The sequence below is a fragment of the Temnothorax curvispinosus genome, unplaced genomic scaffold (assembly GCF_003070985.1).
Source record: "Temnothorax curvispinosus isolate PA1 unplaced genomic scaffold, ASM307098v1 QBEX01018385.1, whole genome shotgun sequence".
NCBI classification, from domain to species: domain Eukaryota; kingdom Metazoa; phylum Arthropoda; class Insecta; order Hymenoptera; family Formicidae; genus Temnothorax; species Temnothorax curvispinosus.
In genome coordinates this window covers 775-25,120 of record NW_020228165.1, presented here as the reverse complement: position 1 = coordinate 25,120, position 24,346 = coordinate 775, and the positions used below count along the sequence as shown (strand labels likewise).

Below are 24,346 nucleotides of genomic sequence, written 5' to 3'. Positions count from 1 at the left end.
TGCAAGCAACAAATTCGGAACTCGGATATTTCGAGAGCAACAAATTCTGACAATACGCCAGTACCAAATTTAAACAAGCAACAAATTTTTTTCTGATACTTTACTCTTATAACTGTCCGCACGCTGAAGTTTTTCGCTGTTATTTATACTTATTTTGCGAGCAACAAATTAGCAACAAATTCTTACGTTATTGTTATGTATAATTTTGTTATTATATGTATATTGTCACGCTAACTTAATCTTCTTCTAGCGGAACATCGTTTTTTAAGAAAACTTACAGAGCAACAAATTTTTTTTTTGGCAACTTTTTAACAACAAATGAGCAACAAATAAATATATTAATTAGAATCAATTCTGCTCACTTTGTTCCGCTAACTTATAAGAAGTGTGAATATCCGATATATTCTTGAAATTTTTGTTTCATATTTTTTCCCTTTCTAAATTCACTTCTATAAGATTTTTCCTCTCTTTTTCATTTTGTAAGCTTCGTTTCTCTTATAACACGCTCTGTTACTTTATAGGTTATTCCATAAATTTATTTTTAAAACTGCCATTTACAAATCTCAGTAGGAAGTAAACAATATATTTGGTCAGCAATTTAGCTTTTAAACAGCCTCATGTCGGTTGAAATCATAATGCTTGAAAACCAACCTGAAGTTTTTACTGACTGAAATAATGACGCGTCTTACAATTAGATATTCTGATAATTAGTCTCTACATAGACACTGCAATAGAATTCATCTGAAATGTCCGGTCGAATTCGTTTTTGGTATCCCCTAGTAAGAATTGGAACAATAATTTCAATAATTTCAATTGCAAACGCGATAACAATAACGAAGGCGGAACAAAATTCCGTTGTATAAACAGGTATTTTTTCTGTGTAATATCCTTGACGAAACGGGACGGTAAAACAACCTACCTGTAGCATTCAACAATGGCGTTACATTAAAGGTGAACAGTCAAGTCATCGATGAAAAATTAACCGAAACTAAAGAACGAAATAAATGATGAAGAAACTAAAATGGGAAAGGATTGACCAGAGAAGAACGGAGGGTGAAAAACAGAAGAGTCGCGTGCCCATTGTTATACTAAAGGTCTTCCGGAGTCACGGAGCGAAGGCAGAAAAGAGAAAGTGTTTTACCTATGTTTCGTGATGAGTTATCATGCTATCCGTGAGTTATGAATGTTGCCTTATCGAAACGCTTGTCGAAGACATCTTCCATCACCGTGCGTCGTACTGTTGAACGCGCGTTTCTTTATTAACACGCGCCACGAGAATTCTGAATATGGATTTCTACAAAGCTCGAAAAGCGCGTAACTATACCCTTATACATTCAACGTTCAAAAACCAACACGTGTCAGACACGTGTGACCCTTATTTCGACATGTCACATGCCACCACAAAATGCCAAAGACAAAACAAAGGATTTTCTCGTGTGCAAATGTTTAAACGAAATTTTGCATTAGTCACGGCAGTACTTTCACGTCAACGAGTTATACATGTAACTTCCCGATTTCTGTCATGTTTTCTTTGAAACTTCGTATTAAAAGCAGATTCGAAATCAGATACAAAATCTGGCAAAAGTGCAGCTAGACAGCTGAGCGCGGAATTGCGACGAAAATACGCAATATAAAAAGCGACATCCTAGCTCTTCTCAGTTCTGTAACTTGAAAGTGATAAAATTACGTTTGTCCAATGATTCGGTGTACGACGAAACACAGCGCGATCGTTATCATAACAGGCATTTCAGCGATGTAAAATGTTTGAGAGACAATTGAGCAATCTCATACGGTCGTTACACGACCGTAACCAAATCTTTCATCCCCGCTGTTACGCAATAACAAAAGTGAAAGCGCGACCGTCGTCACTTTGCGTGTGCACAACATCCGATTTCCACAGCCGTTCAATTAACCCTTATCGGGGACGTGAAGTTTTCTTCCACAAGCGGGGCTCACTTCTCTCCCTTCCCCGCTACTTCTCGTGCTTCCCGCCGTGCCCCCGACTAGGGATGGTTTTCTTACCCCTGACCGAGCACACATAATCGCGCGATTTATCGATACTCGCGCGAAACGCGTGTCGTTTGCCTGGTCTTGAGGAAGATGCGCAACAAGTGTGTCTGGCACAGCAGGTAGATGTTGATGCACTTTTTATTTATACCATATATTATACCTGCGTATATCCGTCCCTCTCTCTCCGTAATTTTGTGCCGTCAATGCCAGAAATTCTCTCGAATTTCATGGTGCCACGTGCCGAGTTTCATGACGAAAGCACGACGGGATCTCGTTTTCCTTTTTTCTTCGTAACATTCTTCGAAAAAAAAAAAAACACTAAACCGGCGTGTCCAACCAATATTTCACTGAAGGCGTAAACAATCGCAACAAAATATAACCCACGACGGAATGATTTTCGTGACTGTAAAGGAAACCGACTGGTTCGAAATACGACATGCGGCAGTTATGCACAAAATACACGAAGAACAAACTGAATGAGCAAAAACTTGAAAGTGAACCTTTCGTTGGGCATTGTATTCATCAAAGAAATTATAAGCTTTCAGCGGAACTATTGGAGAACCCGTCATAATTAGCGTACACTTCTAGAATCAGTTCCATTTTTCGAAAACTGATGATTTACCTTATCGCTTTCACCAAAATGACGCAACATATTGATATAACGATAAAATTCGTCGATACGATCGTTTTAGTCTTTTCATTCTCTGATTAATTTGTAGTTTAGGTTTAACATAAAATTAAAAATAAAAATTGCGTTTTTCAATGCATGGTTGATCACTAAACTAATAGTTTTGTAGTGGCAAGTTTAATATCAGAAAATTTATAAATTAACTTCTGGTTTTATATTTACTAGACGATCATAACTCATCTTTAATAAGTGAATGATGAAGAGTACAGAGGAAAAATGATCATAATATAATCTACGTGCTTATAATGGGGAAGAATCACACACATCAGAGTTTAACATACAATCTAAACACTAAGTATGCATTACGATATTTACTACGCCAGTACTTTTTTCAATAGCTTCCTAAGATATCTGATGTCTTAAAATTTAAAATTACGTTTTTCTCGAATCCGGATGGACATTAATTGTTTTTGCCCTGTACCCTTCAAATAGAATTTGAGTTTTGTGCGTATTATTAATCAACATGAAATTTGATAATTTTGATGTAAACGTTTATAGTGATAAAAAATTTATATGAAAACCTAAAATTTCGGCATAGGCCGAATAATTTTGATGAATTAGATGATGTCGATTTCTTTTCCATAATTTATATTTGTTTGTATTGTCTCAATTTCTACTTTCACGGTTTTTTTTTTCAAAACTTTAAAACTAAAACTTTTATTATCAACATTATTCTTGATTTATTGTATTCATCTACAATAAACTTTGTGTAAACTATAGGTGCTTATATTACACAATAGATATGCGTTTTGCGAAATGCAGTCTTTTTCTGAGTTATTTTACCAACATTAGAAATTTTTTTATGGGTAAAGGTTTACTGCAAATTGCTTAATCAACAACAAATAAAACATTGAAAAACGCAATAACAACTAACCTGAAAGTTAATTTTCAAGTAATGTTTCAAGTGAAAAAAGTAATCTGACCTAATAACTAGATAAATACTTTCAAGTGAAAAACCGGGACTAAAAACATGTTCTAAATATTAAATCAACTAATGATTTGCTCAATTGTAAAATTTATTCAATTGATTCGACATACATATATTAGTCAATTTTATTTATTCAAATTATTCTCCATTTTTCAAAGGTATTTTCAGAGAATATACGATCAACCACAATAGAAATTATAGATTATTCTTAAATTTTCGAATTCTGCACTCTTCATGAGATATATTTATGTATAATTATAAAGAAAGATAAAATTTCCAATATATACAATTCCCATACTGATAAACCGGCACGCAAACCACCAATCGCTACATATTGACGCCTTGCATCTTATTAGTTCGAATTGTTCCCTATCTAGTTATTATCGATTTCATATGATCTTCTCAACACTAATCTTTATTCAGTGAACAATAACGACGGATTTACGCTCGCATTAGACTGACAGTATCAAAATTAAGCCGTTCTTAGTGTATGGCAATTGCAAAATTACGACCAAAATATCTGTGGCGGAATCTCACGCGCGTCATTATCAAATTGACAGGAGCGAACCACCGTGCGATACTTCCTGCTGATAATTTTATGTCACTTCCTACGTTATCTATCGTGATACCCGTCTCGCGACAGCGACACTCGTGCTGTTCGTCAAGTGACAGTCGATTGTGTCTCACTCGTCTCACTCCACCCGAAAAAGAATGCACACCGTGCAATCGGGACTGCTCGATAAGAAAATCGTGAGAGCATATTCAGGTAATATAATATTCGTAAAATAATACCGTTTTTATTTTAAGCGAACAATTATATAGTTTGACTATTTTTAGCGTTACATTTCGGATACAGCAGAAGTACAATAATCACGTTAAGCGTGTGAGATTGCAAGTACAGGATAACAGTTGTCGTGGAAACACACGGATAATTTTTACGAGTACATAAAAGTAGCACAAATGTATAATTTCTCTATCATTAGAAAAATATAATTTTTCTTCACAGATTTTGATTAAGCAGATAAAGAAGTGTTTATTATTAGATTTTGATAGAATTCCTATAATAAGAGTTGCGACATAGTGTAATGACTTCTGATCGGTTGAGATAGGGTAACTGGGGGGAATATGCCAGTGTGGGGAATATGCCACTCGTTATGTTTAACAAAGCTAGGAGCGTTGTTGTAAATACTATGAAATTGTTAAAAATATTATATCTGACATTTTGCCCAAGTTTTACTTACTTCCTGTCAGTATTATAGTTTTTATGGGGTAAGTACAGTATGACAACGTGCTTTTTAGAATTTTCTTAGTGTTTTATTGAAATTGTAATAAAAATATTCTTTTACATGTTTTTAGACAAGAATCCTCTTCTGAAGTTAAATTACTATACATATTTGTATATGATTATGATGGCATATTACCCCCACATGGCCATGGGGGTAATATGCCACTTTTGCAACACTTTTGTATTTCTTTCTTTTTAATAGTAAAGAATTAAAATATTTCATTAAAACCATGTATAAATAACAGATAAAAGAAAGAAAAAGAAGACCAGTATGAGATACCTCAAAAAGAAAGAGAAATAGGAAAAAAAATCATATTTTTCTTAAGTATGGCATATTCTCCCGAGTTACCCTATTGCATATGGTGGATCGGTATAACTTTCTTTTGTTAATAAAAATGTCAATGTTTTGTGATTTTAAAATTAGCAATATGGAACATGTGTATACTATTAAAACCGTTGGCATGCTAAAATAAAATAGTTATTTTTTGTATTTTCTTCTTCTCCTTTTACTCTATTTCTACTTTCATAACAATGTTTGAATTCGCTTTCGGGTTGATGCCGTGTATTTTGTGAATTTATTTTCTACGTTTCGTGAACATTTCGATGCATTTAAAATAATAAATCGATTTTCATGATTTCTACTTCTTCACACTTTCTATATCTTTTTGTCAGATAGTTAATTAATTAATCTATGGGATGGTCCGAAGCCCATGCACACCGCTGTCTGAAAGGCTTATTCTTTCCCTGTACGTATATTGCATGTGGAATAAAGGCTGGGGTCGGACCTAAGATCCTTCGGTTCTGATCATCCGCGCTCACACGAAGCCACGCGTCATCCCTATACTTATATATTTACACTCATAATATAATAACAGTTGTCGATTTAATTTGACAATTGTCAGGGTTACAATGAATGAAAATGTAGCGGATTTAATTTATTTATCTATATTTAAAAAAATTAGTTTACTTATGCTTTATTTGCTTCACTTATAAATGGCAGCGGTTTGTCGTAACTCTTATTAGAAGAACTTTAGATTTTGAGATTTTCAGATAGAGGCGTATAAATACTAGAACTTCGTGAAGTTATCTCAAAATACAAGCACACGTGCATGCCTCGCAATTCAGTGTTTGTCGTTTATCGTATGTTTACCATCGTTTACCGGAAGCGCGCGGCGATCTCGCGTGCCAACAATTCCGGGTATGGTTCGGCGATCGTATAGCCAGCAGGTGTCACGTCATTGTCAGCCACGTGAAAGACATACAATTACCGCTCCGGTTATAAATTACTTCGACGACACATTATGATAGAAAGTTAAGCGTTAAGTTCTATAATAAGTCAGAGTATGTCAGAGTCGGATGTCGGAACACAGCCGATTGTTATAAATAAATGAGAGAATTTCTTTTTGGAAAACGAATTTTTCTCATGGATTGAACCATCAATTATGTTCCGACTGCTCCCGACATCCGACACACCTTACGATACCCATTGTAGATCCGGCCTTAACAATTTTTTTGTTGCGCGTTGCGGAACCGATGATAGCGCGCGACATGATGAGTACCGAAATATCTGCTCGATGAATTACGATGAGTGTGTAAAAGCGGTTCGACAAATTTTGCGCTAACTGCGTGCGTACTAATTGAAAACATTTTAATCATTGATTTTGAGATAGTTTTCCAGATCACTATATACAAAATTCAATAGCTATTCTTGGGGATGTCTAACGTTGTCTATTATTTACTAATAGAGTGAGAAAATATTAAAAAAGAATAACATACAATTTTATTCTTTGCTTTGCTTAAGAAAATGACAGAAGTGTCACGTAATACGTATAATATATAATATTTAATATATTTTTAAAATGAGTAAATATTAGTGAATTTTATGTTTAACCTTATTAAAGTAGTTGTCTGACAGTACAATTCAAAATTTTATACTTCTAAGTCGACGTCAAAATATTTACAGTTACAGGCTGAAACTGTTGGATAATTCTGTCCCTCACACACAGAACAAAAGACTATTCTTTTATTTTTCGCCTCCAATCGCTCCTTTACATGAAAATCGAGGCCTATTTATTATTGTATTTCTAAAACTAAACAGTCAATAATTTCGGGTTTTTTTTTTACTAGTATTCCTAAAGTGTCTTTCTACTATATATCCGTTTTTATCACGTTCTTATTGTTCGTTCTAATTATTAAAATTTAAAATACGAGATTTTTGTATGCTTTGTGTACGCAATGCATATAAAAAAGTGCAATTTTTGATAGCGATTAAGTATCTCGCGTTCGAAACAGTCAATTACTTTTAAATTGTATACAAACGTGTAGATATCACATTTATTAACGTATAGTTAAATTTTCAAATTTTTCTTGTTTATTGCGATTCGCGGGACAACCACCTTAAAAAAGACCGAGTTATTTTCTTTTATAACGCTAACGCTGTATCGATATTACATAAACATAGACAACGAATACCATTAATAAATCGAGTCATTTTTGCGATTTGAAAACAATCGAGGATTTGCGCTCGCCAGTCGCAAAAAAGGAAGCGGACTGCGCGAAAAGTGGAACAGGCCGCTCGTACGTCGCCTCCGTGACACTAATTATCCACTTTAATTCGTATGTCGAAATTGCTTGCAAATTTTATGCAAGCAGATTCAACCACGGATTGCCATCCGGCACGTCTTCGCGAGTCAGTTGATTTCGTTCAACATTTAAATGCGGCGATATTTATATGTGACAATGGCGTATGTTGTATGTCGCTCTTATCTCATGGATCCGGACTCTTCATTTATGCATCTATTTGTACACAAAATGTACTCGCGTTCCGCAACCGCAAGCGGTAAAAATAACACATATTAGAGACAGAGATGAGATTAACGCAAAGAAAATATTTTGATCTCATTACATATAATCGAATTAGAACGTGTAACAAGCTCTTTTTAAAAGCACAGAGCAACAGCGGAGTAAGAGGCTAAGAATACGCAATTTATTAATTAGATTCCGCTGAAATGAAGCACAGGTGTGAGATGATTAGATGAATGGACGGATGAACTGGGACAAGTGGAAAAATGGGGCAAATATTAAAACAAAAACATTGTTTGATAAATTTATTGATCATTTTATCATGAATTCGACAAAAACATCATCAAACTTCAGGTATTTTTTTAGAAATATTCTTTCGATAATTTGTGGAAAGATAATCGACTCCGTTTCTCCTCACGCTTGTCGCTTTGTTTAGCACCTGCATTTTGAATGAGTCGGAACTGGCTTGCCACTTGTCCCAGTCTGTCTTTGCTTAAATGATTTAGTGGAGTCGTCTTATTCAGGTAGAAGCGTGCAGATATTTTTACAAACGAGCTTCGTGGAATACGTCTCGAATAAACGTAGAAAGAGAGGAAAGAAGTTGGAGCGGTGCTTGAAGGGAGAGCAACGGAAAGAAGTAATAAGATAAAAGAGAAAAACAAAGAGGGGAAGAGAGGGATAGGAGTTACCTGCGGAAAGTTAATCACGATATTGCTCGAGAAAAACTCGTTTCGCAATTTCTCGCGTCGCGACGGAAGAAAGAGAAACGGAAAAGGCGTTGAGACGCCGAGAGGAGAAAAAGAAGGAAAAGAGACGGAAGGAAGGGGGGAAGAGTGGGAGCGGGGCAGCAGCGCCGACGTAAATAAAGGCTCTCGTTTTGACGAACCGCTATTTTGCCCGCGAAGGGTCGGAGTGTGCTGCAACCAGCAGCATTCATAAAGAAGCTGCTTGAAGGCTGTCTGTTCTAAATTTGAGACGATGACGGACGGACGGATGGAGAGGAGACTTCGCGTGCGACTCAGCTTCGGAATTTCACTCCGAAACGCCTGTTGCGCCACTACACAACGCTACGCGAGTCGGCACTAAATCAGGAACGCGGGGCCGTTGTCTCTACGCGGCTCCCCGCGAACGTGGTCCACGTGATCGCGATCAGACGCACTCAGGCGGGAATCAAATCGCGCGCGAGTGCATGGCAAACGCATTAAACAAATTGCATTTAATTGCGAATTTAATCTTTTCTAATCGAAATAATCTATCGAGCGTCCTGTTTCTTGTCCTGGATACCTTCAATTCTAGAGGGAAAGAAAAGATATCTAAGTCCGGCTTCTCCGTGACTTATTCGATGAGAATAAAAAGAGTTCTGTGCAAATTCGGAAATGACTCAAGAATTCTCGCGGTACCAATGCACGCGCGCCCGATGTAACAGATGACAGAGGATCCAAAACACAAGGAAGAGGAGGAAGTGGGGGAGGTGCAGATGGAAAAAGGGGAAAAAGATAGGAGAGACGGAATGAGCACCGGGTGGAAAGAGAGATGAGAAGCGTGAGTGCGACAAGGAAGACGCGAGAGCGAAGCCGGGAGAGAGAAAGAGAAAAGAGGAGGGGAGGAAGGGGTTGGCAAGCGGTACATTAGCGACAACAAAGGCTCTAAGAGCGAGAGTCATTGAGGTTACCTGCGACATCATTGACGACTACGTCGGCGATCAGGTTGACTCTCTGTCGCGACTGTTGTTGTTGTTGTTGTTGTTGCTGCTGCTGCTGCTGCTGATGCACTTGATGCAGGTTGCTCTGTTGTTGCGATCCCGTCAAGGGCAGTCTACCGGCGCTCGTAGCGGTACTCTCCGTCAGGATCACCGTTGGCACCACGGCTGCGGCGGCGGTGGCGGAGGAGGAGGACGAAGACGACGTGGACGATTCCGCGAGGGGGCCCGCCGTCGTCACGATGCCGCCGGCATTATCGTCGAGGACCGTCGCGGGTGTCTCACCCCCGTCGTCCCCTGTCCTCGCAGCCATTCCGGGCCTTGCGTGTCCCGGCGGATAGACGGACAGACAGACAAACGGACAGGCAAGACAAACGGACAGACAGGATTCCCTCCACCTCTCCCGCACGTTGTTCCCGCGAGCGCTCGCACTTCTCCTCGGAAGAACACCTACACTCTTTTACGTGTTCTCTTTCGGTTTCTCTCTCTCTCTCTCTCTCTTCCTTTCTCTCTCTTTTTCTTTCTCTCGCGATAATGTCTCGCGGTAGCGCGCGCTCCGTTCCCGTACCTCTATTTCCACGCACGCACGCACGCTCTCTCTCTCTCTCTCTCTCTCTCTCTCTCTCTCTCTCTCTCTCTCACTCTCTCACTCTTACTCTTTCCCTCCCTTCCTCTCACTCTTACTCTTTCCCTCCCTCCCTCCCACGTCTCGTTTACTCGCTTTCCCTCTCGTGCGCTCTTCTATCGTTCCCTTTCGCTCCCTCTCACGCTTCTGCCACTCTTCTCCCGCTTCTCCGTCACTCTCGCGCACGCGTCACGAGTTGTCTCCCTCCTTCGCTCTCTCTCTCTCTCTCTCTCTCTCTCTCTCTCTCTCTCTCTCTCTCTCTCTCTCTGTCTCTACCGTCTTTTTTTACGCCTACGCGCCCCGCGCGCGCCAGTCAGAGCGCCGTGTCCGAGAGCGTACCGAAACTGCACCACCGCCACGGTTTAACTCGCTCGCTCGCTCTGGCCGCTCACTCCGTCCTCGTCTGCTTTATCTACCTATCTCTCTCGGTCTCTCTCTTCCGTCCGTTTTGTCAGTCAAACGTCGGTATATCACGGGACGGCGGCATCGTAGGCACCCGCACACGCGCCACGCTTCACCGTGGAAAAGAGCGAACGGGTTACGCGCGCGATATTCGTTAACCTTCCGTTCCCGTCGACCCGTGAAAAAATGGAACGTTAGACAAATGTAGGTCTGTAGGCCACTTCACTTACACTTTACATCGGGCACTCCCTGAGTCAAGCGAGCGTCCGGCGCACTGTCGCTCGCTGACAGTCGCGAGAGCCGTCAGGACCGTAGCGGCCGCGCCGCCCGCCACACGTTCGCATTTTTTTTTCGGCACGCCGATCTTTCTTGCCTGCCTTCTTTCTTTCCGGTGACAAACGGAATGACCCACGAATCAACATCTCGGAAGCTCGAAATTTCAGCTCGCGTGATAGCGGGAAGGAAGCGAGTACCTCAATGCCATAAGTTTACGCAGAGATTACTCTGAAGAGTCTGAAGATTGTCATTTGTAGCGAAACTCGAGGGTCAGAGTTCAGAGATCATGTGAGCGCGATGATCCTCGACCGGGCTAAACTAAAGCGTGCGCGCGCGCGCGCGTCGCTCCGATTCGCATCGCCGTTCAGTTAGTTCGAATCGCATTTCTCTTCTTCGCGCGCCTCTCGATCCTCTTATTATGCCGCGCATGTATATCGAACGAAAGGGAAAACGGTATTCGCGTGACAACGCGCCGTCGTTTCTGCGATAGGATGGAAACGAAAGGAGATCAAGAAGAGGGCGAGAAACAGAGAAAGAGGACTCGAACCCGTTACACGCCCGAGAACGAACCCGTTACACGCCGCCTCGGTTAGCTAGGGCAGACCCGGTACCCTTAACCCTCGTTCCGGGCGCCATCGCGCGCCGGTTACGGCACTGCGCCCCATCGGCGAGAGCTCCGTCGCGGGTGGAAAGACGCAATTTCCAAAAGATGCCCGTCCCCCTCCCCGCTACCACCCTACGCCGCAGTCGCGTCGCGACCGGCGTCGTTCCGCGGATCTGGCGCTGCGGGATCGGCGGGACGACCTGTGCCACCGCCGGCTTTTTCGGCCGCTCGCGCGAGCCACGCGGGGGATCCGGCACAAACCTCTCCTCTCTCGCGCACGTCGGCGGCTTGATTCGCCGCCGCCAGCCGCCGCGTCGCGGAGTCGGCGGAGTACGGAGTACGACGATGATAGGCCGAGCTCTAAGTAGGTCAGCTGCCGCGGTGTCCGATTGCCCGGCGCGGGCCGCCCTTACGCGGCGCACGTTGCATAACTCGTCACGCGCGACTTCACCGAGTAAAACCGCGTGAAAAAGGCTACGGTCCGCCGGACATAATACGGCCGTAATACGTTTTCAATGAACAATGCACTTGACTAACGCACTCCCCGGTCACAGCACGGCCAGCGCCGTCTATCGCGAAAGCGCGCCCGTTTCAAAACGGCCTAAGGGGCCTATTCTGTAAACGTTATTAATGATATCGTTACGCGCTTTGCGCAACTTTTCTATATTATACATATATGCGCAAAGTTAACGTTTACAGAATAGACCCCTTTAAGGGCCAATTTCACTAACCACGGTTAGCTTAACCGACGGTTAAAGTTAGCAGTATTGACCAATACTATTGGTTAAAGGGCCACTTCGACCAAACTCCGATTAATTTAATCGTTGATTAAAGGGTTGCCAACATAACAAAATAATTAGTGTGACTATTTTGTATTTCTGGCGATATAATCATCCTAACCCAATCTTATGTTACATATCTTTTTGTGTATTGTAGAAAAGAAAGATATATAACGAAAGATTGGGTTAGAACGATTATTATATCGTCAGAAATAGAGATGGTCACACTAATTATTTTGTCATATTGGCAACCCTTTAATCAACAATTAAGTTAATCAGAGTTTGATCGGTGGCTCTAAAGTCGCTCACGAAAACGCGCGGGACTGCCGATCCTTCGATTCAGAGTTCAGAGAGACATCGTCAGCTCGCGTTTTCTCGATTTCTTTTCGTCGTCTCGTCGATAGAGAAATATACAAACGTGTTGAAATCGGTGCGCATTAAAGATTCACGTTGCGAGATTACCGAGTTTGGAGATGAAAGGAAACTCTTCGTTAATTGTTACCTTTTCGAAGATTTTCTTAAAAAACTTTTTTTCTTTAAATACAAATGATTGAAAATCATGTTTTTTCACGAATTAAATTATAGAAATGTAAATAAGTAAAAAATTAGACATTTACATTGAATACATCAAAAATTGAAATTTTAGCTTTCTAACGTCTCTAATAATGATCTGTTTTTTTCAATCCTTCATCAATTTTTATATTTACTATGTTTTTGATTGAAATAATTTTTATTGTATTTTTCTGAATTAAGCCGAGAATTTTATGATTTCATCCTCATAAACATTCACATAAAATATTCACAACGCGTACAAATTGTATTTGATATATATATATATATATATATATATATATATATATATATATTTACAATATCAAATAAGTATAAAAATGCCAACGTTTATATTATATTAATGTATAATATAATGTACAAATATATTCTAAGAATATAAACATTGTATGTTTATTGTTAAATGTATATATAAATCTTTTTGTATTTTTCTATTATCTTGTAGCTTATAAGAATACACATAAGCTACATAAAAATACTTCAATATAAAAATAATTTTTATGATACAATTCAATTCCGACATACGGTTATTTAATTGCTCTTTTGTTTAGTTTCATCAAACAGAGCGCGCGATATAATCAGCCTTTGAATCTGTGCAGTACCTTCATATATCTGATAAATTTTGGCATCTCGCATAAGCTTTTCCACTGGATATTCGGAATTGAAACCCGCACCACCGAAAACCTATAAAAAAATTGACATGTACGATAAATTGTAAGAAAAATGTGTACTTGAAGAATAAAATGTTTTTTTACTAATCGTATATAGCTTAATAGAAAAATCATTTGTTAATTTGTTAATTATTGTATTGCACATCACCTGTACAGCGTCTGTAGCACATTTATTAGCTACATCAGCACCATAACATTTTGCAATACTGGCGAGTGTTGTAGCATTCGGTAATTCTTTATCAGCAGCCCAAGCTGCTTTCATCCATGCTAGTCTAGAAGTCTCAACACCAATAGCCATATCAGCTAACATGAAAGCTATTGCTTGATGTTCTGCTATCGGTCTACCAAACGTTTTACGTTCTAATGCATATTTCGTTGCTTCGTCCAGAGCTCTCTGAGCTAAACCAGTTGACGCTGCTGCAACCTGTAATATAAATGTGAAGATCCGTATAAATCTTACACTAAACTTATTCAGCATCTAATAGATAGATCTAATGGATAGAAACATAACCGGAGAACGTGTCCTAGTAAAAGTTTTCATAGCTATCTTAAAACCTTGCCCTTCTCCAAGCAATACATTCTCTTCGGGAACACAAACATCTTCAAATGTTATCATTCGTGTGTCGCTTGCTCTTTGTCCCATATTAATCTCCTTAAGACATGAAAAGATGGTTAGTAGTGTTAGTACAGATCAGTAAAAATTCAAAATAACATTTAATAGGATGATGACAAAAAACTGTCAAGAATTACCTTACGACCGAGAGTTAAGCCTTCACTATCGCGTTCCACAATAAAGCCTGTAAAAGCTTTATTAGCCGGGGCCTTTGGATCTGGATTTGTTCTCGCCAGAACAAAATACCTACATATTATAAGAAATTATATTAAAAATACAAAATAATACTCTTCAGAAGTTCATACTATATATTGCAGTATGTTAACATACCAGTTGGCAACACCACCATTTGTAATCCACATCTTAGTGCCGTTAAGTATCCACTCTTTTCCTTTCTTCTCAGCTTTAGTTTTAATACCTGCTACATCAGAGCCTGCACTAGGTTCAGTAACACAATATGCCTATAAATAATATCTCATTTATATAACATTAATTTTAGATAATATATAAGTTTAATTTCAAATTTACCGCAACATGTGGCTCTTCTAAAAGTCTCCCAAGATATTTATTTTGCTGTTCTTTTGTTCCAGCTACGATAACTGGAGTTTGCTGTAAATAAAAAAAGAATTTTTATAAATATAGATATAATAGTTATTACATTATAGTTATTACATTAAATAAATTAATTAAAATATATAATCTCAAAAAAATTAATTAGATCGAAAAAAAATTAATATTTAATTTGCTGAAAGAACTATCGTTAGAATTTTATGTCATATACGAGCGAGAGACTGTTCGTGATAAAACTTACTCCAAGACCTGTGCCTTCTATTGCAGTTGCTATCCCCGTGCAACCATAAGCCAATTCTTCCGCAACCAAACATGCATCAAAAATACTCGCTTCCATACCACCTAGAATAAGTTATAATTATTATCAATCTCTTTTATTTTTGCATCAACAATATTCTAGCAATATATTATAATATTAGTTTGTATATAAGATACGTATAATAATAAAATTCTAATACACTGCATAAATCAAGCATACCGCAATGTTGTGGAATGTGTTTATTTAGAAGACCAATACTCCATGCCTTTTTAATAATGTCCCATGGATATTTCCCAGTTCTATCATACTCTGCAGCTACTGGGATAATTTCTTCCTTGGTAAACTTCCGCGCTAGTTCTTGCATCTCTTTCTGAGTATCAGATAGTTCTAAAATAATGCAATGAGATGATAATAATTGTTTTTAACATGAGATAATATGTGTAATATGCAAATATGCGTAAAATTTCAGTGTTTTGCACATAACTGTAAAAATATTTTCATGTTACGATATTTACGATACTTAGTCAAACATAGAGTTACGGAAAAATATGGATATAACTCGAAGACATTTTTCCAGCAACACCAAGTAACATGCGATATGACACGTGTGCTATATTGCATTTACATTGTTGAGTAGGAAATTGCATGTAAGTTGCATGTTACATATTTTCTGGGTTATTAAATTAAATATGATACATATTATTATAAAATTGACTACGTTTACACGGCCCGATTTACGCTGAAGTTATAACTACTGACGTTAAATGTTGTGTAAACGCTCTTTTACAACGAAGTTATTACATTGATGTAGTGACTTCGTCGTAAAAGAGCGTTTACATGGCATTTAACGTTAGTAGTTGATAGTTATAATATTGATGTTATAACTTCAGCGTAAATCGGGTTGTATAAACGTAGTCATTATTTGTAACTATAACTCTTATTTTTATTTGATATATAAAAATAAATATTTTTATATGTAATAACAAAGCTCCTTGCAAAAATTGAACTTAGTACGAGATTTATATTTTCAATCATTGATGTAAAAAAATCTATTTAAGATACATGTATATACCATTTTTTTACAGATCTATAAAAAATTTTTTCAAGTATGAGAAAACTTTTCATAGTAATAATAGATATATGTCAATAAAAAATGCATAGTGTTAAAAAAGTGGTACCAAATTTTAGAAGTATGTAGTAGGGGAGACCGGGGCGAGTTGGTACAATTTCTTTTAAAGATTTTTTTACACGTAACTAATAAATGGAATACAAGCCGTAAAAGAATTTTTCAATAGTCGCATGCTTATACAATACAAAAATTATTTTTTTAACTAAATAGTATAATTTTATTGCACCAATAATAATTATAAGGTGACGACATTTGCAACAATCAGCCTCATATACGGGTTAAGTTGTTACAGTACTGGATTAAGTTGTGAAAGATCCAGTTTTCAAAGTATAATATATTTAATAAAGAGAAATAACAACATGTAACAATATGTGTTATATTACATTTACATTGTTGAGTGCAAAATTATAATATAGATATAATGTAACTAATGTTCTGTATTGACTGGTTCTGATACGTAATAAGAGACGTTAACAATGAAATCTTACATAAGATTAAAATATCTGCCGCTGTTATGCCGAGGTTATGAGTTAACTCGACGGAGCTGGTCGAAATTGTAAGTAGAAAGCTGTAACAATCTACCTCGTCACAACCAGCCCCGACCTACCATATTTAGATTTTTTGATTATTGTTTAAACAAAAAAATGTTTTAAGAACTTAACATAACTGGACGTTATTACTTACGTTTAAAGTAAAGATTTTAAAGACACAATTAGAATTATGATATAATGGCCAGATTTATAAATATAACATTTAATATATTACTGATTTATGTTATTTTCGGCTATACAAAACTAAAAATATTTTTTGTTTGTGAAAATACGATACTCAGCTAAAATAACTACTTGAAACTTGAAACATTATCGCAATGTTTTTGCGGAAATACTATATTTTTTATGCAGTATTATTTTTTGTCACTTTTATAATAATTACCGTGCACCAACTTACCCCATATACCAACTAGCCTCAGTCTCCCCTACTCATGAAAACAAATCGAAAAGTCTTACAATTAGTAAGTCATTACTCAAAAAATTAATTTCCGAGTTATAAAGCATTTTTTACAGCAGATATTTGATATGCTCTTCGTTCATTTCAACAAACAATCTGGCACATTTTCTCATTGAAGATCGAATATGTTCAAAAATTCCAGGTTTATTTCATATTTAACATACCGAGAGTAATAATAAATTTTAAAAAATTGTAAGTTTTATTTCAGAGTGAAATAGGTGGGAAAATTTGCAAAAAACCCATTTAGCTTAAAACAAGAAAAAGGAAAAAGGAAATTTATTCAGAGATAATAGGCAAAAAATGCTTAGGCAAGCGGCATTTAATTTTCATAGGAATATCATCAATGTTATAATTGCCAATACATCAGCTAATCAGCGGATTAGTATTCATGCTTATGAGCATTAGTAAGTTGTCGAGCAATTACTTCATCAATGTATTCAATTTTAGCATTGGAATGTAGTTTGAAATATAGGAATGTCATATGGCATGCCGAGAATTAGGTGTAAGAATTTATTTTGTGATTTGCAAACCCTTTAAATGAGAACGTGTTACCACTGAACACACACGAGCAGCATAAATTGATACAAGTTGTGCAGTTCCGTCATTTATATATCGTTCTTACCACCGTTCGTCATATTTTAAATACGAGAAACGGATCCTATTGGATGCCATCTCTATCGGATGACCCGACACTTACATATAACCAGTAAATATTTTAATATAATAATACAATTAGGATGACGCGTGGCTCAGGGGTTTCGCGAATGATTATTAGTGACACCAAGTTCTGTGGTTCGAGTCCGAGTCCAGCCTTCGTACAATATATGGCTCGATAAGAGGCTTTTCCTGCAACCTACATAGAGATGTTAAAAGCACGCTAAATACTCTTATAAAACAATATAATAATGTATAATTTATATATACAGATATTTATGAAAAGTTAATTTTGTAATACAAAGTAATGTAACAACTGTTGACATTCTTATATTTTTCAATTATCTTACAAAAAATTTATTTTAAAAAATGACTTAAAAATCTTGATATAATATTATAACGTCATTAAGACGTCATAAAATAACGTTTTAAATTCGATATTATTTGGTCATTAAAACGTCATAAAATAACGTTTTAAATTCGATATTATTTGGTCATCTAACATCATTGGACCAGTAATGACCAGTTTTTGACGTCGTTTTGACATAGGTATGCTACCTAGGACAATGTATACCTACTCGTGAAACGAACAGATAATACATCGAATGCTTTATAACACGGAAATAAATGGTTTTTGGAGTAATGTTTATTAAGACTTTTCGATTTGTTTTCGAGTACTACATACTCCTAAAATTTGGTACAACATTTTTCAACCTGTATATTTTATTCAACACTAGCTGGTTATCCGGGCTTCGCCCGGGAGTCGTTTTTCTTCAAACGACTTCATTTGTGTTTTAATATCCTTAAGCGAAAAAAATTCCTTTATCAGGCAATGGCTGATAAAATTTAGTCCACTAACGAATGAGTAGTTAAGCAAACATACATACACACCAATCCACAAAAATGCTATAAATTAAAAAATATCACTTTTTTATCGACTGAAGTTCAATTCCGTCGTATACAATTTTTTAAGATTCACTTGATTATTTCCCAAAAAATTTGAAAAATTTCGTAACCGATTTCCAAAAAAATCGGTAACGAAAAACTATACACTCTATAACACTCCCCGGAAAATTCTACCCCTATTTTATATACTTTTGGTAAAAATTCAGTCAAATAGTTTAAGAGTGTATAAAGAACAGACATACAGACATTCTTTTATATACATATATATATATATATAGATAGAAATGTGTACTACACATTTAAATTTATCTTACTAAAGAAATTAAATAACTTTGCATAAACTTGTTTACAAAAGGATGAACAAACAATGCGAAACAGTAATCAAATAACGAAATTATACTTTTCTGTTTCCTGATGTATTTAATTCAATTTATTTTACTTATTCGAAATGTGTTTATTTATAATCGTAGTTACATAAGTGAATATTTCTACAAATATATATATATATATATATATATATATATATTTGCACGGATCTCTGTCATCTCTTTAAGATCGTATTTAATTTTTAATTATTTGTCTAAATACTCAGATAGCTAAACCTGCGCGGACAGATTATGAGCAGAGCCTAATAAAATTTTGATGTCAGAAAGGTAACAAAATTTCATACAAAAGCTGCTCTATTAGAAATGTTGTCAAACTATTGTCAGAAATGCGATAGAACCTTCTCGCATTGCCTGTCAATAGGCTCTGTCTGCACGGTTTCTGCTGCCAATGTGTTGTCTGATTATGTTAGCAGACTCTGCTGACAGAACATAAGCTGAGCGCAGATACAATTGATGTTACTCTGCTGATATATTTTCATTAAATCTGTTACTAATCTGTCGATATACTGCTATTATTTTGCTTACTGGGTAACTTCATATACAGCCACTGACAAAATTATTAGGCATCCTTTTTTTTCTTCTCAATATCTTGAAACTGAATGAGCGTATAGCTTTTTGTTGTTTTCATCCTATTGGCCTTGTGAATAAATAGTTCAAACAATTGAGGTACAAAGTATTATCTCTTTTAGGGGAACAGCAATACTATTCAGAAAACTGTTCACTTCGTATTTCGATTTTGATTAATACGGGCACAATTATTTCCATTTCACAAAGCAATTACTAGATTTTTTGTCTGTTCACTGCTTCACAGACAAAAAAGCCTAGGACAAAAATAATACTTATATAAATAGAAAGCTCACTCATTCCAAGATATTCAGAAGAAACAAGGGTGCCTAATAATTTTGTGTCTATAGCTATATATAGGCTGCATTCGAGGAGCGCGCTATTAGCGCTATTGCATCATTCTGTCTTTATCGCTCATCAGATGTAAAACAAGGATAGAATAAGCAAATAGCGCTAATAGCGCGCTCCCCGAATCCAGCCATACTCTCTACATATATATTTGCTAAGATACTATAAATATACTAACCAAAAGTAAGTCCTGGAGCAGATTCCGTAGCTGCTGAAAAGGATCGCATCACTTTTAGATACATTGTTGGGTTAAATACCTGAAAGAAATTAATTTCAAGATATATGTGTCAACACACGAATAATTAACTCGAATCATTACACTACGTCAGTTATTATTTTCCAATTATGAATAGAAGATACAAGATGTACAAAATGTAAAAAAGTTCAATAAATCGTACAACGTGCGATTTCAATAGTCAAATGAATAAAGCGATTTTTTTGTCACTTACCTTCCTGAGCATCATTGTGTCAATGCTTTTTTAAAGTATTATTAAAACGGAATTGAAAAACGGTAATACGTCCGTCTGTTGTTTTTACTTTACGGCGATGTGGCAGGAATCGATGACAGTGCGAAAACTGTCAAGAAATAATATCAAGATAAAGAGTAGGGATGTTTGTTTCGAGTTTATACAGGTTTAAAGTACAAAGTCCAACAAGAGGAAGAGGAAAGGTTGGGACAAATGGATCATCGAATCCAGGCCGAAATGACGAAATTAAGTAGACTTCTTCTTCTTCTTCTTCTTCTTTTTATTTGGCATCCGATTCCTGAGACGGACTCGATACGGCTATACGAAAGCAGACAAAAGCGAATACAAATTTTTTTTCTTCTCAAAGTAAAAAAGTATCGATTGTATGTATGTATCTTTTGGTCATAGACCTTATAGCATAGACTAAGGAAGACATAGGCCGGTATTCATAGTCGGTTCTTATATTTAAGAAGTACAATCTTAAAATGTTATTAACCAATCACAGAGCCGTATTAGCATCTTATACTAGGTCTACAATGCGAGTCGTAAAGTTGCGAGTCGTAAGAATTGACCAGTCACAGTCGATTATTCTCCTCAAATTCGATTGTGATTGGTCAATTATTCTTACGACTCACGACTTTACGACTCGCATTGTAGACCTAGCATAAGAAGTTGACCAATTATTATAAGGGCCGGTCTACAATGGATGTCGTAACTGTCGTAAGTCATGAGTCGTAAGAAATTGAGCAATCATTAGTTGATTATTCTCCTCAAATTCGACTGTGATTGGTCAATTTCTTACGACTAACGACTTACGACAGTTTTATGACACCCATTAGCCGCGTTCAGCAGACACAACTGTTGAGTTCGTCTTATCAACACTCTACGTTGATTAGTTGGTTCTAAAAGTAAGAGCCAATCACGTTCGACTGCTACTTAGCGGTTTGGTCTGCTAAACGTGCCCATTGTAGACCGGCCCTTAGGGAGCCCTAAGGGCCGGTCTACAATCAGTCGTATGTTGGAGTCGGATGTCGGAATGCAACCGATGGTCCAATGAGAAAAATTTGGTTTTGAAAAAGAAATTATCTCATTGGATCATCGGCTGCGTTCCGACATCTGACTCCGACATACGACTGATTGTAGGCCGGTATTCATAGTCTTTAAGATCGTCTTAAGTAATGTCTTAAGACGCTAATACGGCTCTGTGATTGGTTCATAACATCTTAAAATTGAACTTAAGACGGTCTTAAATAACTATGAATACCGGCCGTAGAACCCATCGACATATTATAGTATGGACTGCGCACAGGTATAGAAAAATATGACCGGCGACTGACACCGGTGGAAGAAAAGAGATAGCGACTAGTAGAGGTCAACTCTACCGGACACTTTTTGAAGGCTTTCATATAGGAATCGCGTAGTCCATACTATATGTCGATGGTAGAACCGGCCTAAGCGCGTAATATTATTTAATATTAAATAATATTTTAACCACGGTTAGCTTAACCGATGGTTAAAGTTAGCAGGGTAGATTCATTTCTATTGGTCAATCCTGCTAACTTTAACCGTCGGTTAAGGGGTAAAGCCACTCTAGAATTTTCAAAAAATCGATTTTTTTTGTTAAACGATGCTTTAAGGTCTTAGAAATAAGGTACACTTGGTTTCAAAGCTCGGAAAAATCTCTATTATCTCTTTTTCGTAATCCGTCTGCCGCCGCGCGTTCACATCTGTGAATGGTGAAACTGAAACTTTAAACGCGTTTTTCTCGAAATCGCTTTTTTAAAGTCGGGCGGAATCAGAACTCGAACACCTTTTATCCGATTGACTTGAAATTTTGAGTGAAACTTTACAATAACATTATCTTTAGAAGTACCTAAGGATTTTGCGATAAGTTGAACAAAACTTTTTTTATAAACAATTTTGTGCGACATTTTTTAGCAAAAAATGAAGCACTTTTTTCCAACATGCACCATTCTTACAAAAAATGATATGTCACAATTCCTCTAGGTACTTCTATAGAAAAACTTATATATTTTTCAAAAATCTTTGAATTTTTGTTCCAGCTCAAAAATTATAGGAGCTTCGATTCCGCCCGTTAGACGCCTTCCGCAAAAAGGCACTTTGGAGCAATGGCTCTGGTGCCGCCATTTTGGCAATAAATAATTAATAAATTTTTTTTATATTTTAATATATAGATAATAAATAAAATTAAACCGATTTTTATTTATGATTATTGTATTTCTGAAAAAAATTATCAAAAAGTGGCTTTTTTTGGGGACTCTAGAGTGGCGTTACCCCAAAGAATCTATAAAACGTTTAATTAACATATTTTAATTATCCACCAAAGTTCCATTAAACATCTATGGTTAATCTATACAACGTCTAAAAGAGATCTATCAATACGTCTAATGGAGGTCGAATGGAGGTGTGAAATGCGGAACTATATGGATGCCTAGTAGACGTCCATTGAAAGTTACATGGATGTCTAATGGAGGTTTTTAATCTGGCCATGATGGACGTCTAGTGGACGTCTATTAGAACTTTTTGTTCTGTGTGGTATATTTTTGGTGCCGATTTTTAACAATAAAATAAATCATTTTAGTGAAATATAGTATACCATTGTAAAGAGTGAACTCTTGGGTACAAAATTTATAGGCATTTTTGGTCTACGTCGCTTTGTTCAACCGGTATAGTAAAAACGTCAAAGGTCAAAAATCGAAATGTCAAAATTCCCCGGGGCGGAGTCGTCACTTCATTCTTGGACTGAATTTTAAATAAAAATACATAATTTTGATCATAAAAAATAATAGGATACACTTTATTCATTGTTTTTTAGTAGAAAAATGGAAAACGGAAATTAATTTCAAGAAAATCAATTTTCTTTTTTGCTATCAGTATCACTGAAACAGTTAAAGCATGTAAAAACAGAGTCTAACGAGCGCACGTACTCGTTGTGTGCCTTACGCCTGCACGAAATGCACTGTTTTTTATCAGCTCTGTTTTCTGTTATTTCTGAGCATACGCAGCACATATTATTTAGCTTTCTTGACTTCGTATTTCGCCCACTGCTCGTCGAAGGCTGCGGTTCTGACTCCGTTTTTCGTCCACTGCTCGTCAAAGGCTGCGGTTCTGATTGCGTGGCATTTTTTTTAAGCCGGCCTGTCTTTCTCGGCGTAGTAGTAATGGTCGATTTTGTCGTGTTTGGGTATGGATAATGTTCGATGTCGTTTGAGAAAGTCGGTTAGCCAGTCTTCACCGGCTATGTGAGCGGCTTCCCACGATGCTGGTATCTTCAGATTCATTTTTTTAGTGAAATCAAAGGCTAAACCACGAGTTTCTTTCGCAGATAACCCAAAGTACATGTCGTTGCAATGTACTAAGTATTCCACCAAAGTAGCTTCACTTTCAGAGCTCATAACCTGCAATTTAAAATTAAGACGTTGCATGAATATGAACTTGGCTGAGCAGAGTGCATGCTGCTAAACTCAAAAAATTAATTTACGTTATTCACCGTAAATCCTCCGTGATGTCATACGGCCACGTCATCCAAATGTGCTATATATCATCATTATCATCATTCTTTCTTTCTAGTCGGTCACCGTAGATCTCGGGACGCCAAATTCTTTTGCGGCTACTTTTAAGGCTCCTGGTCCCTGAGCCGAGAACTTTGCGTTGACGGTGGCGACGTACCGTCGCGGCAGAAATAAGAACTCTCTCCAATGGAGAATTCTGTCCTTTGTGACATGTTGACAACCTATTTTGCGTTGCGTTATATTTCTTTATTATTCGCTCTGTACTTGTGCTATAACGTTTAACGTATTCGCGAAACTCGTGAAATTTAACGTATGGTAAGATTTGCAAGAAATACATATGCGGAAGGAACATTCTCCACTCCTTTCGAGTCGTCAAATGGCTTGTTTTTCTTCCGTATGTTTAGGCTTCGTTTTATGGCTGTTTGTTTATTGTCGAGGGAAAAGGATAGTATCCGTTAAATTTAGAAGTGTGCTGAAACGATCTATAGTAATTTTTTATTGAAATGTCTTTTTATTTCGGAAAATACCGCAACATAAAATAGGGTAATTTTTTGCCTCGATAGCAAGAAA

At 37.0% G+C, this 24,346-nt stretch overlaps 2 protein-coding genes across 3 annotated transcripts; both read right to left on the bottom strand.

Moving 5' to 3' along the window:
* Positions 1 to 8,069: 8,069 nt before the first annotated feature.
* Positions 8,070 to 10,076, bottom strand: LOC112468352 (transcription factor GAGA-like). Its single transcript, XM_025037480.1, has 2 exons — positions 9,386 to 10,076; positions 8,070 to 8,200 (listed from the first exon to the last, which is right to left on the bottom strand). The coding sequence occupies exons 1-2, from the start codon at positions 9,723 to 9,725 to the stop codon at positions 8,076 to 8,078; spliced, it is 465 nt and encodes a 154-aa protein (XP_024893248.1). The 5' UTR covers positions 9,726 to 10,076; the 3' UTR covers positions 8,070 to 8,075.
* Positions 10,077 to 13,039: 2,963 nt separating this feature from the next.
* LOC112468351 (probable medium-chain specific acyl-CoA dehydrogenase, mitochondrial) lies at positions 13,040 to 20,657 on the bottom strand. Of its 2 annotated transcripts, XM_025037478.1 has the most exons (10): positions 20,226 to 20,656; positions 19,955 to 20,033; positions 15,001 to 15,168; positions 14,764 to 14,864; positions 14,481 to 14,561; positions 14,283 to 14,413; positions 14,090 to 14,198; positions 13,851 to 13,991; positions 13,488 to 13,763; positions 13,046 to 13,352 (listed from the first exon to the last, which is right to left on the bottom strand). In XM_025037478.1, exons 1-10 carry the CDS (start codon positions 20,238 to 20,240, stop codon positions 13,200 to 13,202), a joined length of 1,254 nt encoding a protein of 417 aa, XP_024893246.1. In that variant the 5' UTR covers positions 20,241 to 20,656; the 3' UTR covers positions 13,046 to 13,199. The 2 variants fall into 2 exon arrangements, with proteins under 2 accessions (XP_024893247.1, XP_024893246.1); XM_025037479.1 differs by lacking the exon at positions 13,851 to 13,991 and having other exon boundaries at positions 13,040 to 13,352; positions 20,226 to 20,657.
* Positions 20,658 to 24,346: the final 3,689 nt, after the last annotated feature.

Coding starts and splice junctions, on each gene's coding strand:
- LOC112468352 (XM_025037480.1), bottom strand. CDS start 9,725: ATGGCTGCGAGGACAGGGGACGACGGGGGTGAGACACCCGCGACGGTC. Junction 8,201..9,385: donor AGTCGTCAATGATGTCGCAG/GTAACCTCAATG, acceptor ATTTAAGCAAAG/ACAGACTGGGACAAGTGGCA.
- LOC112468351 (XM_025037478.1), bottom strand. Junction 14,199..14,282: donor AATGGTGGTGTTGCCAACTG/GTATGTTAACAT, acceptor TATAATATGTAG/GTATTTTGTTCTGGCGAGAA. Junction 13,353..13,487: donor GTGCTACAGACGCTGTACAG/GTGATGTGCAAT, acceptor ATTTTTTTATAG/GTTTTCGGTGGTGCGGGTTT.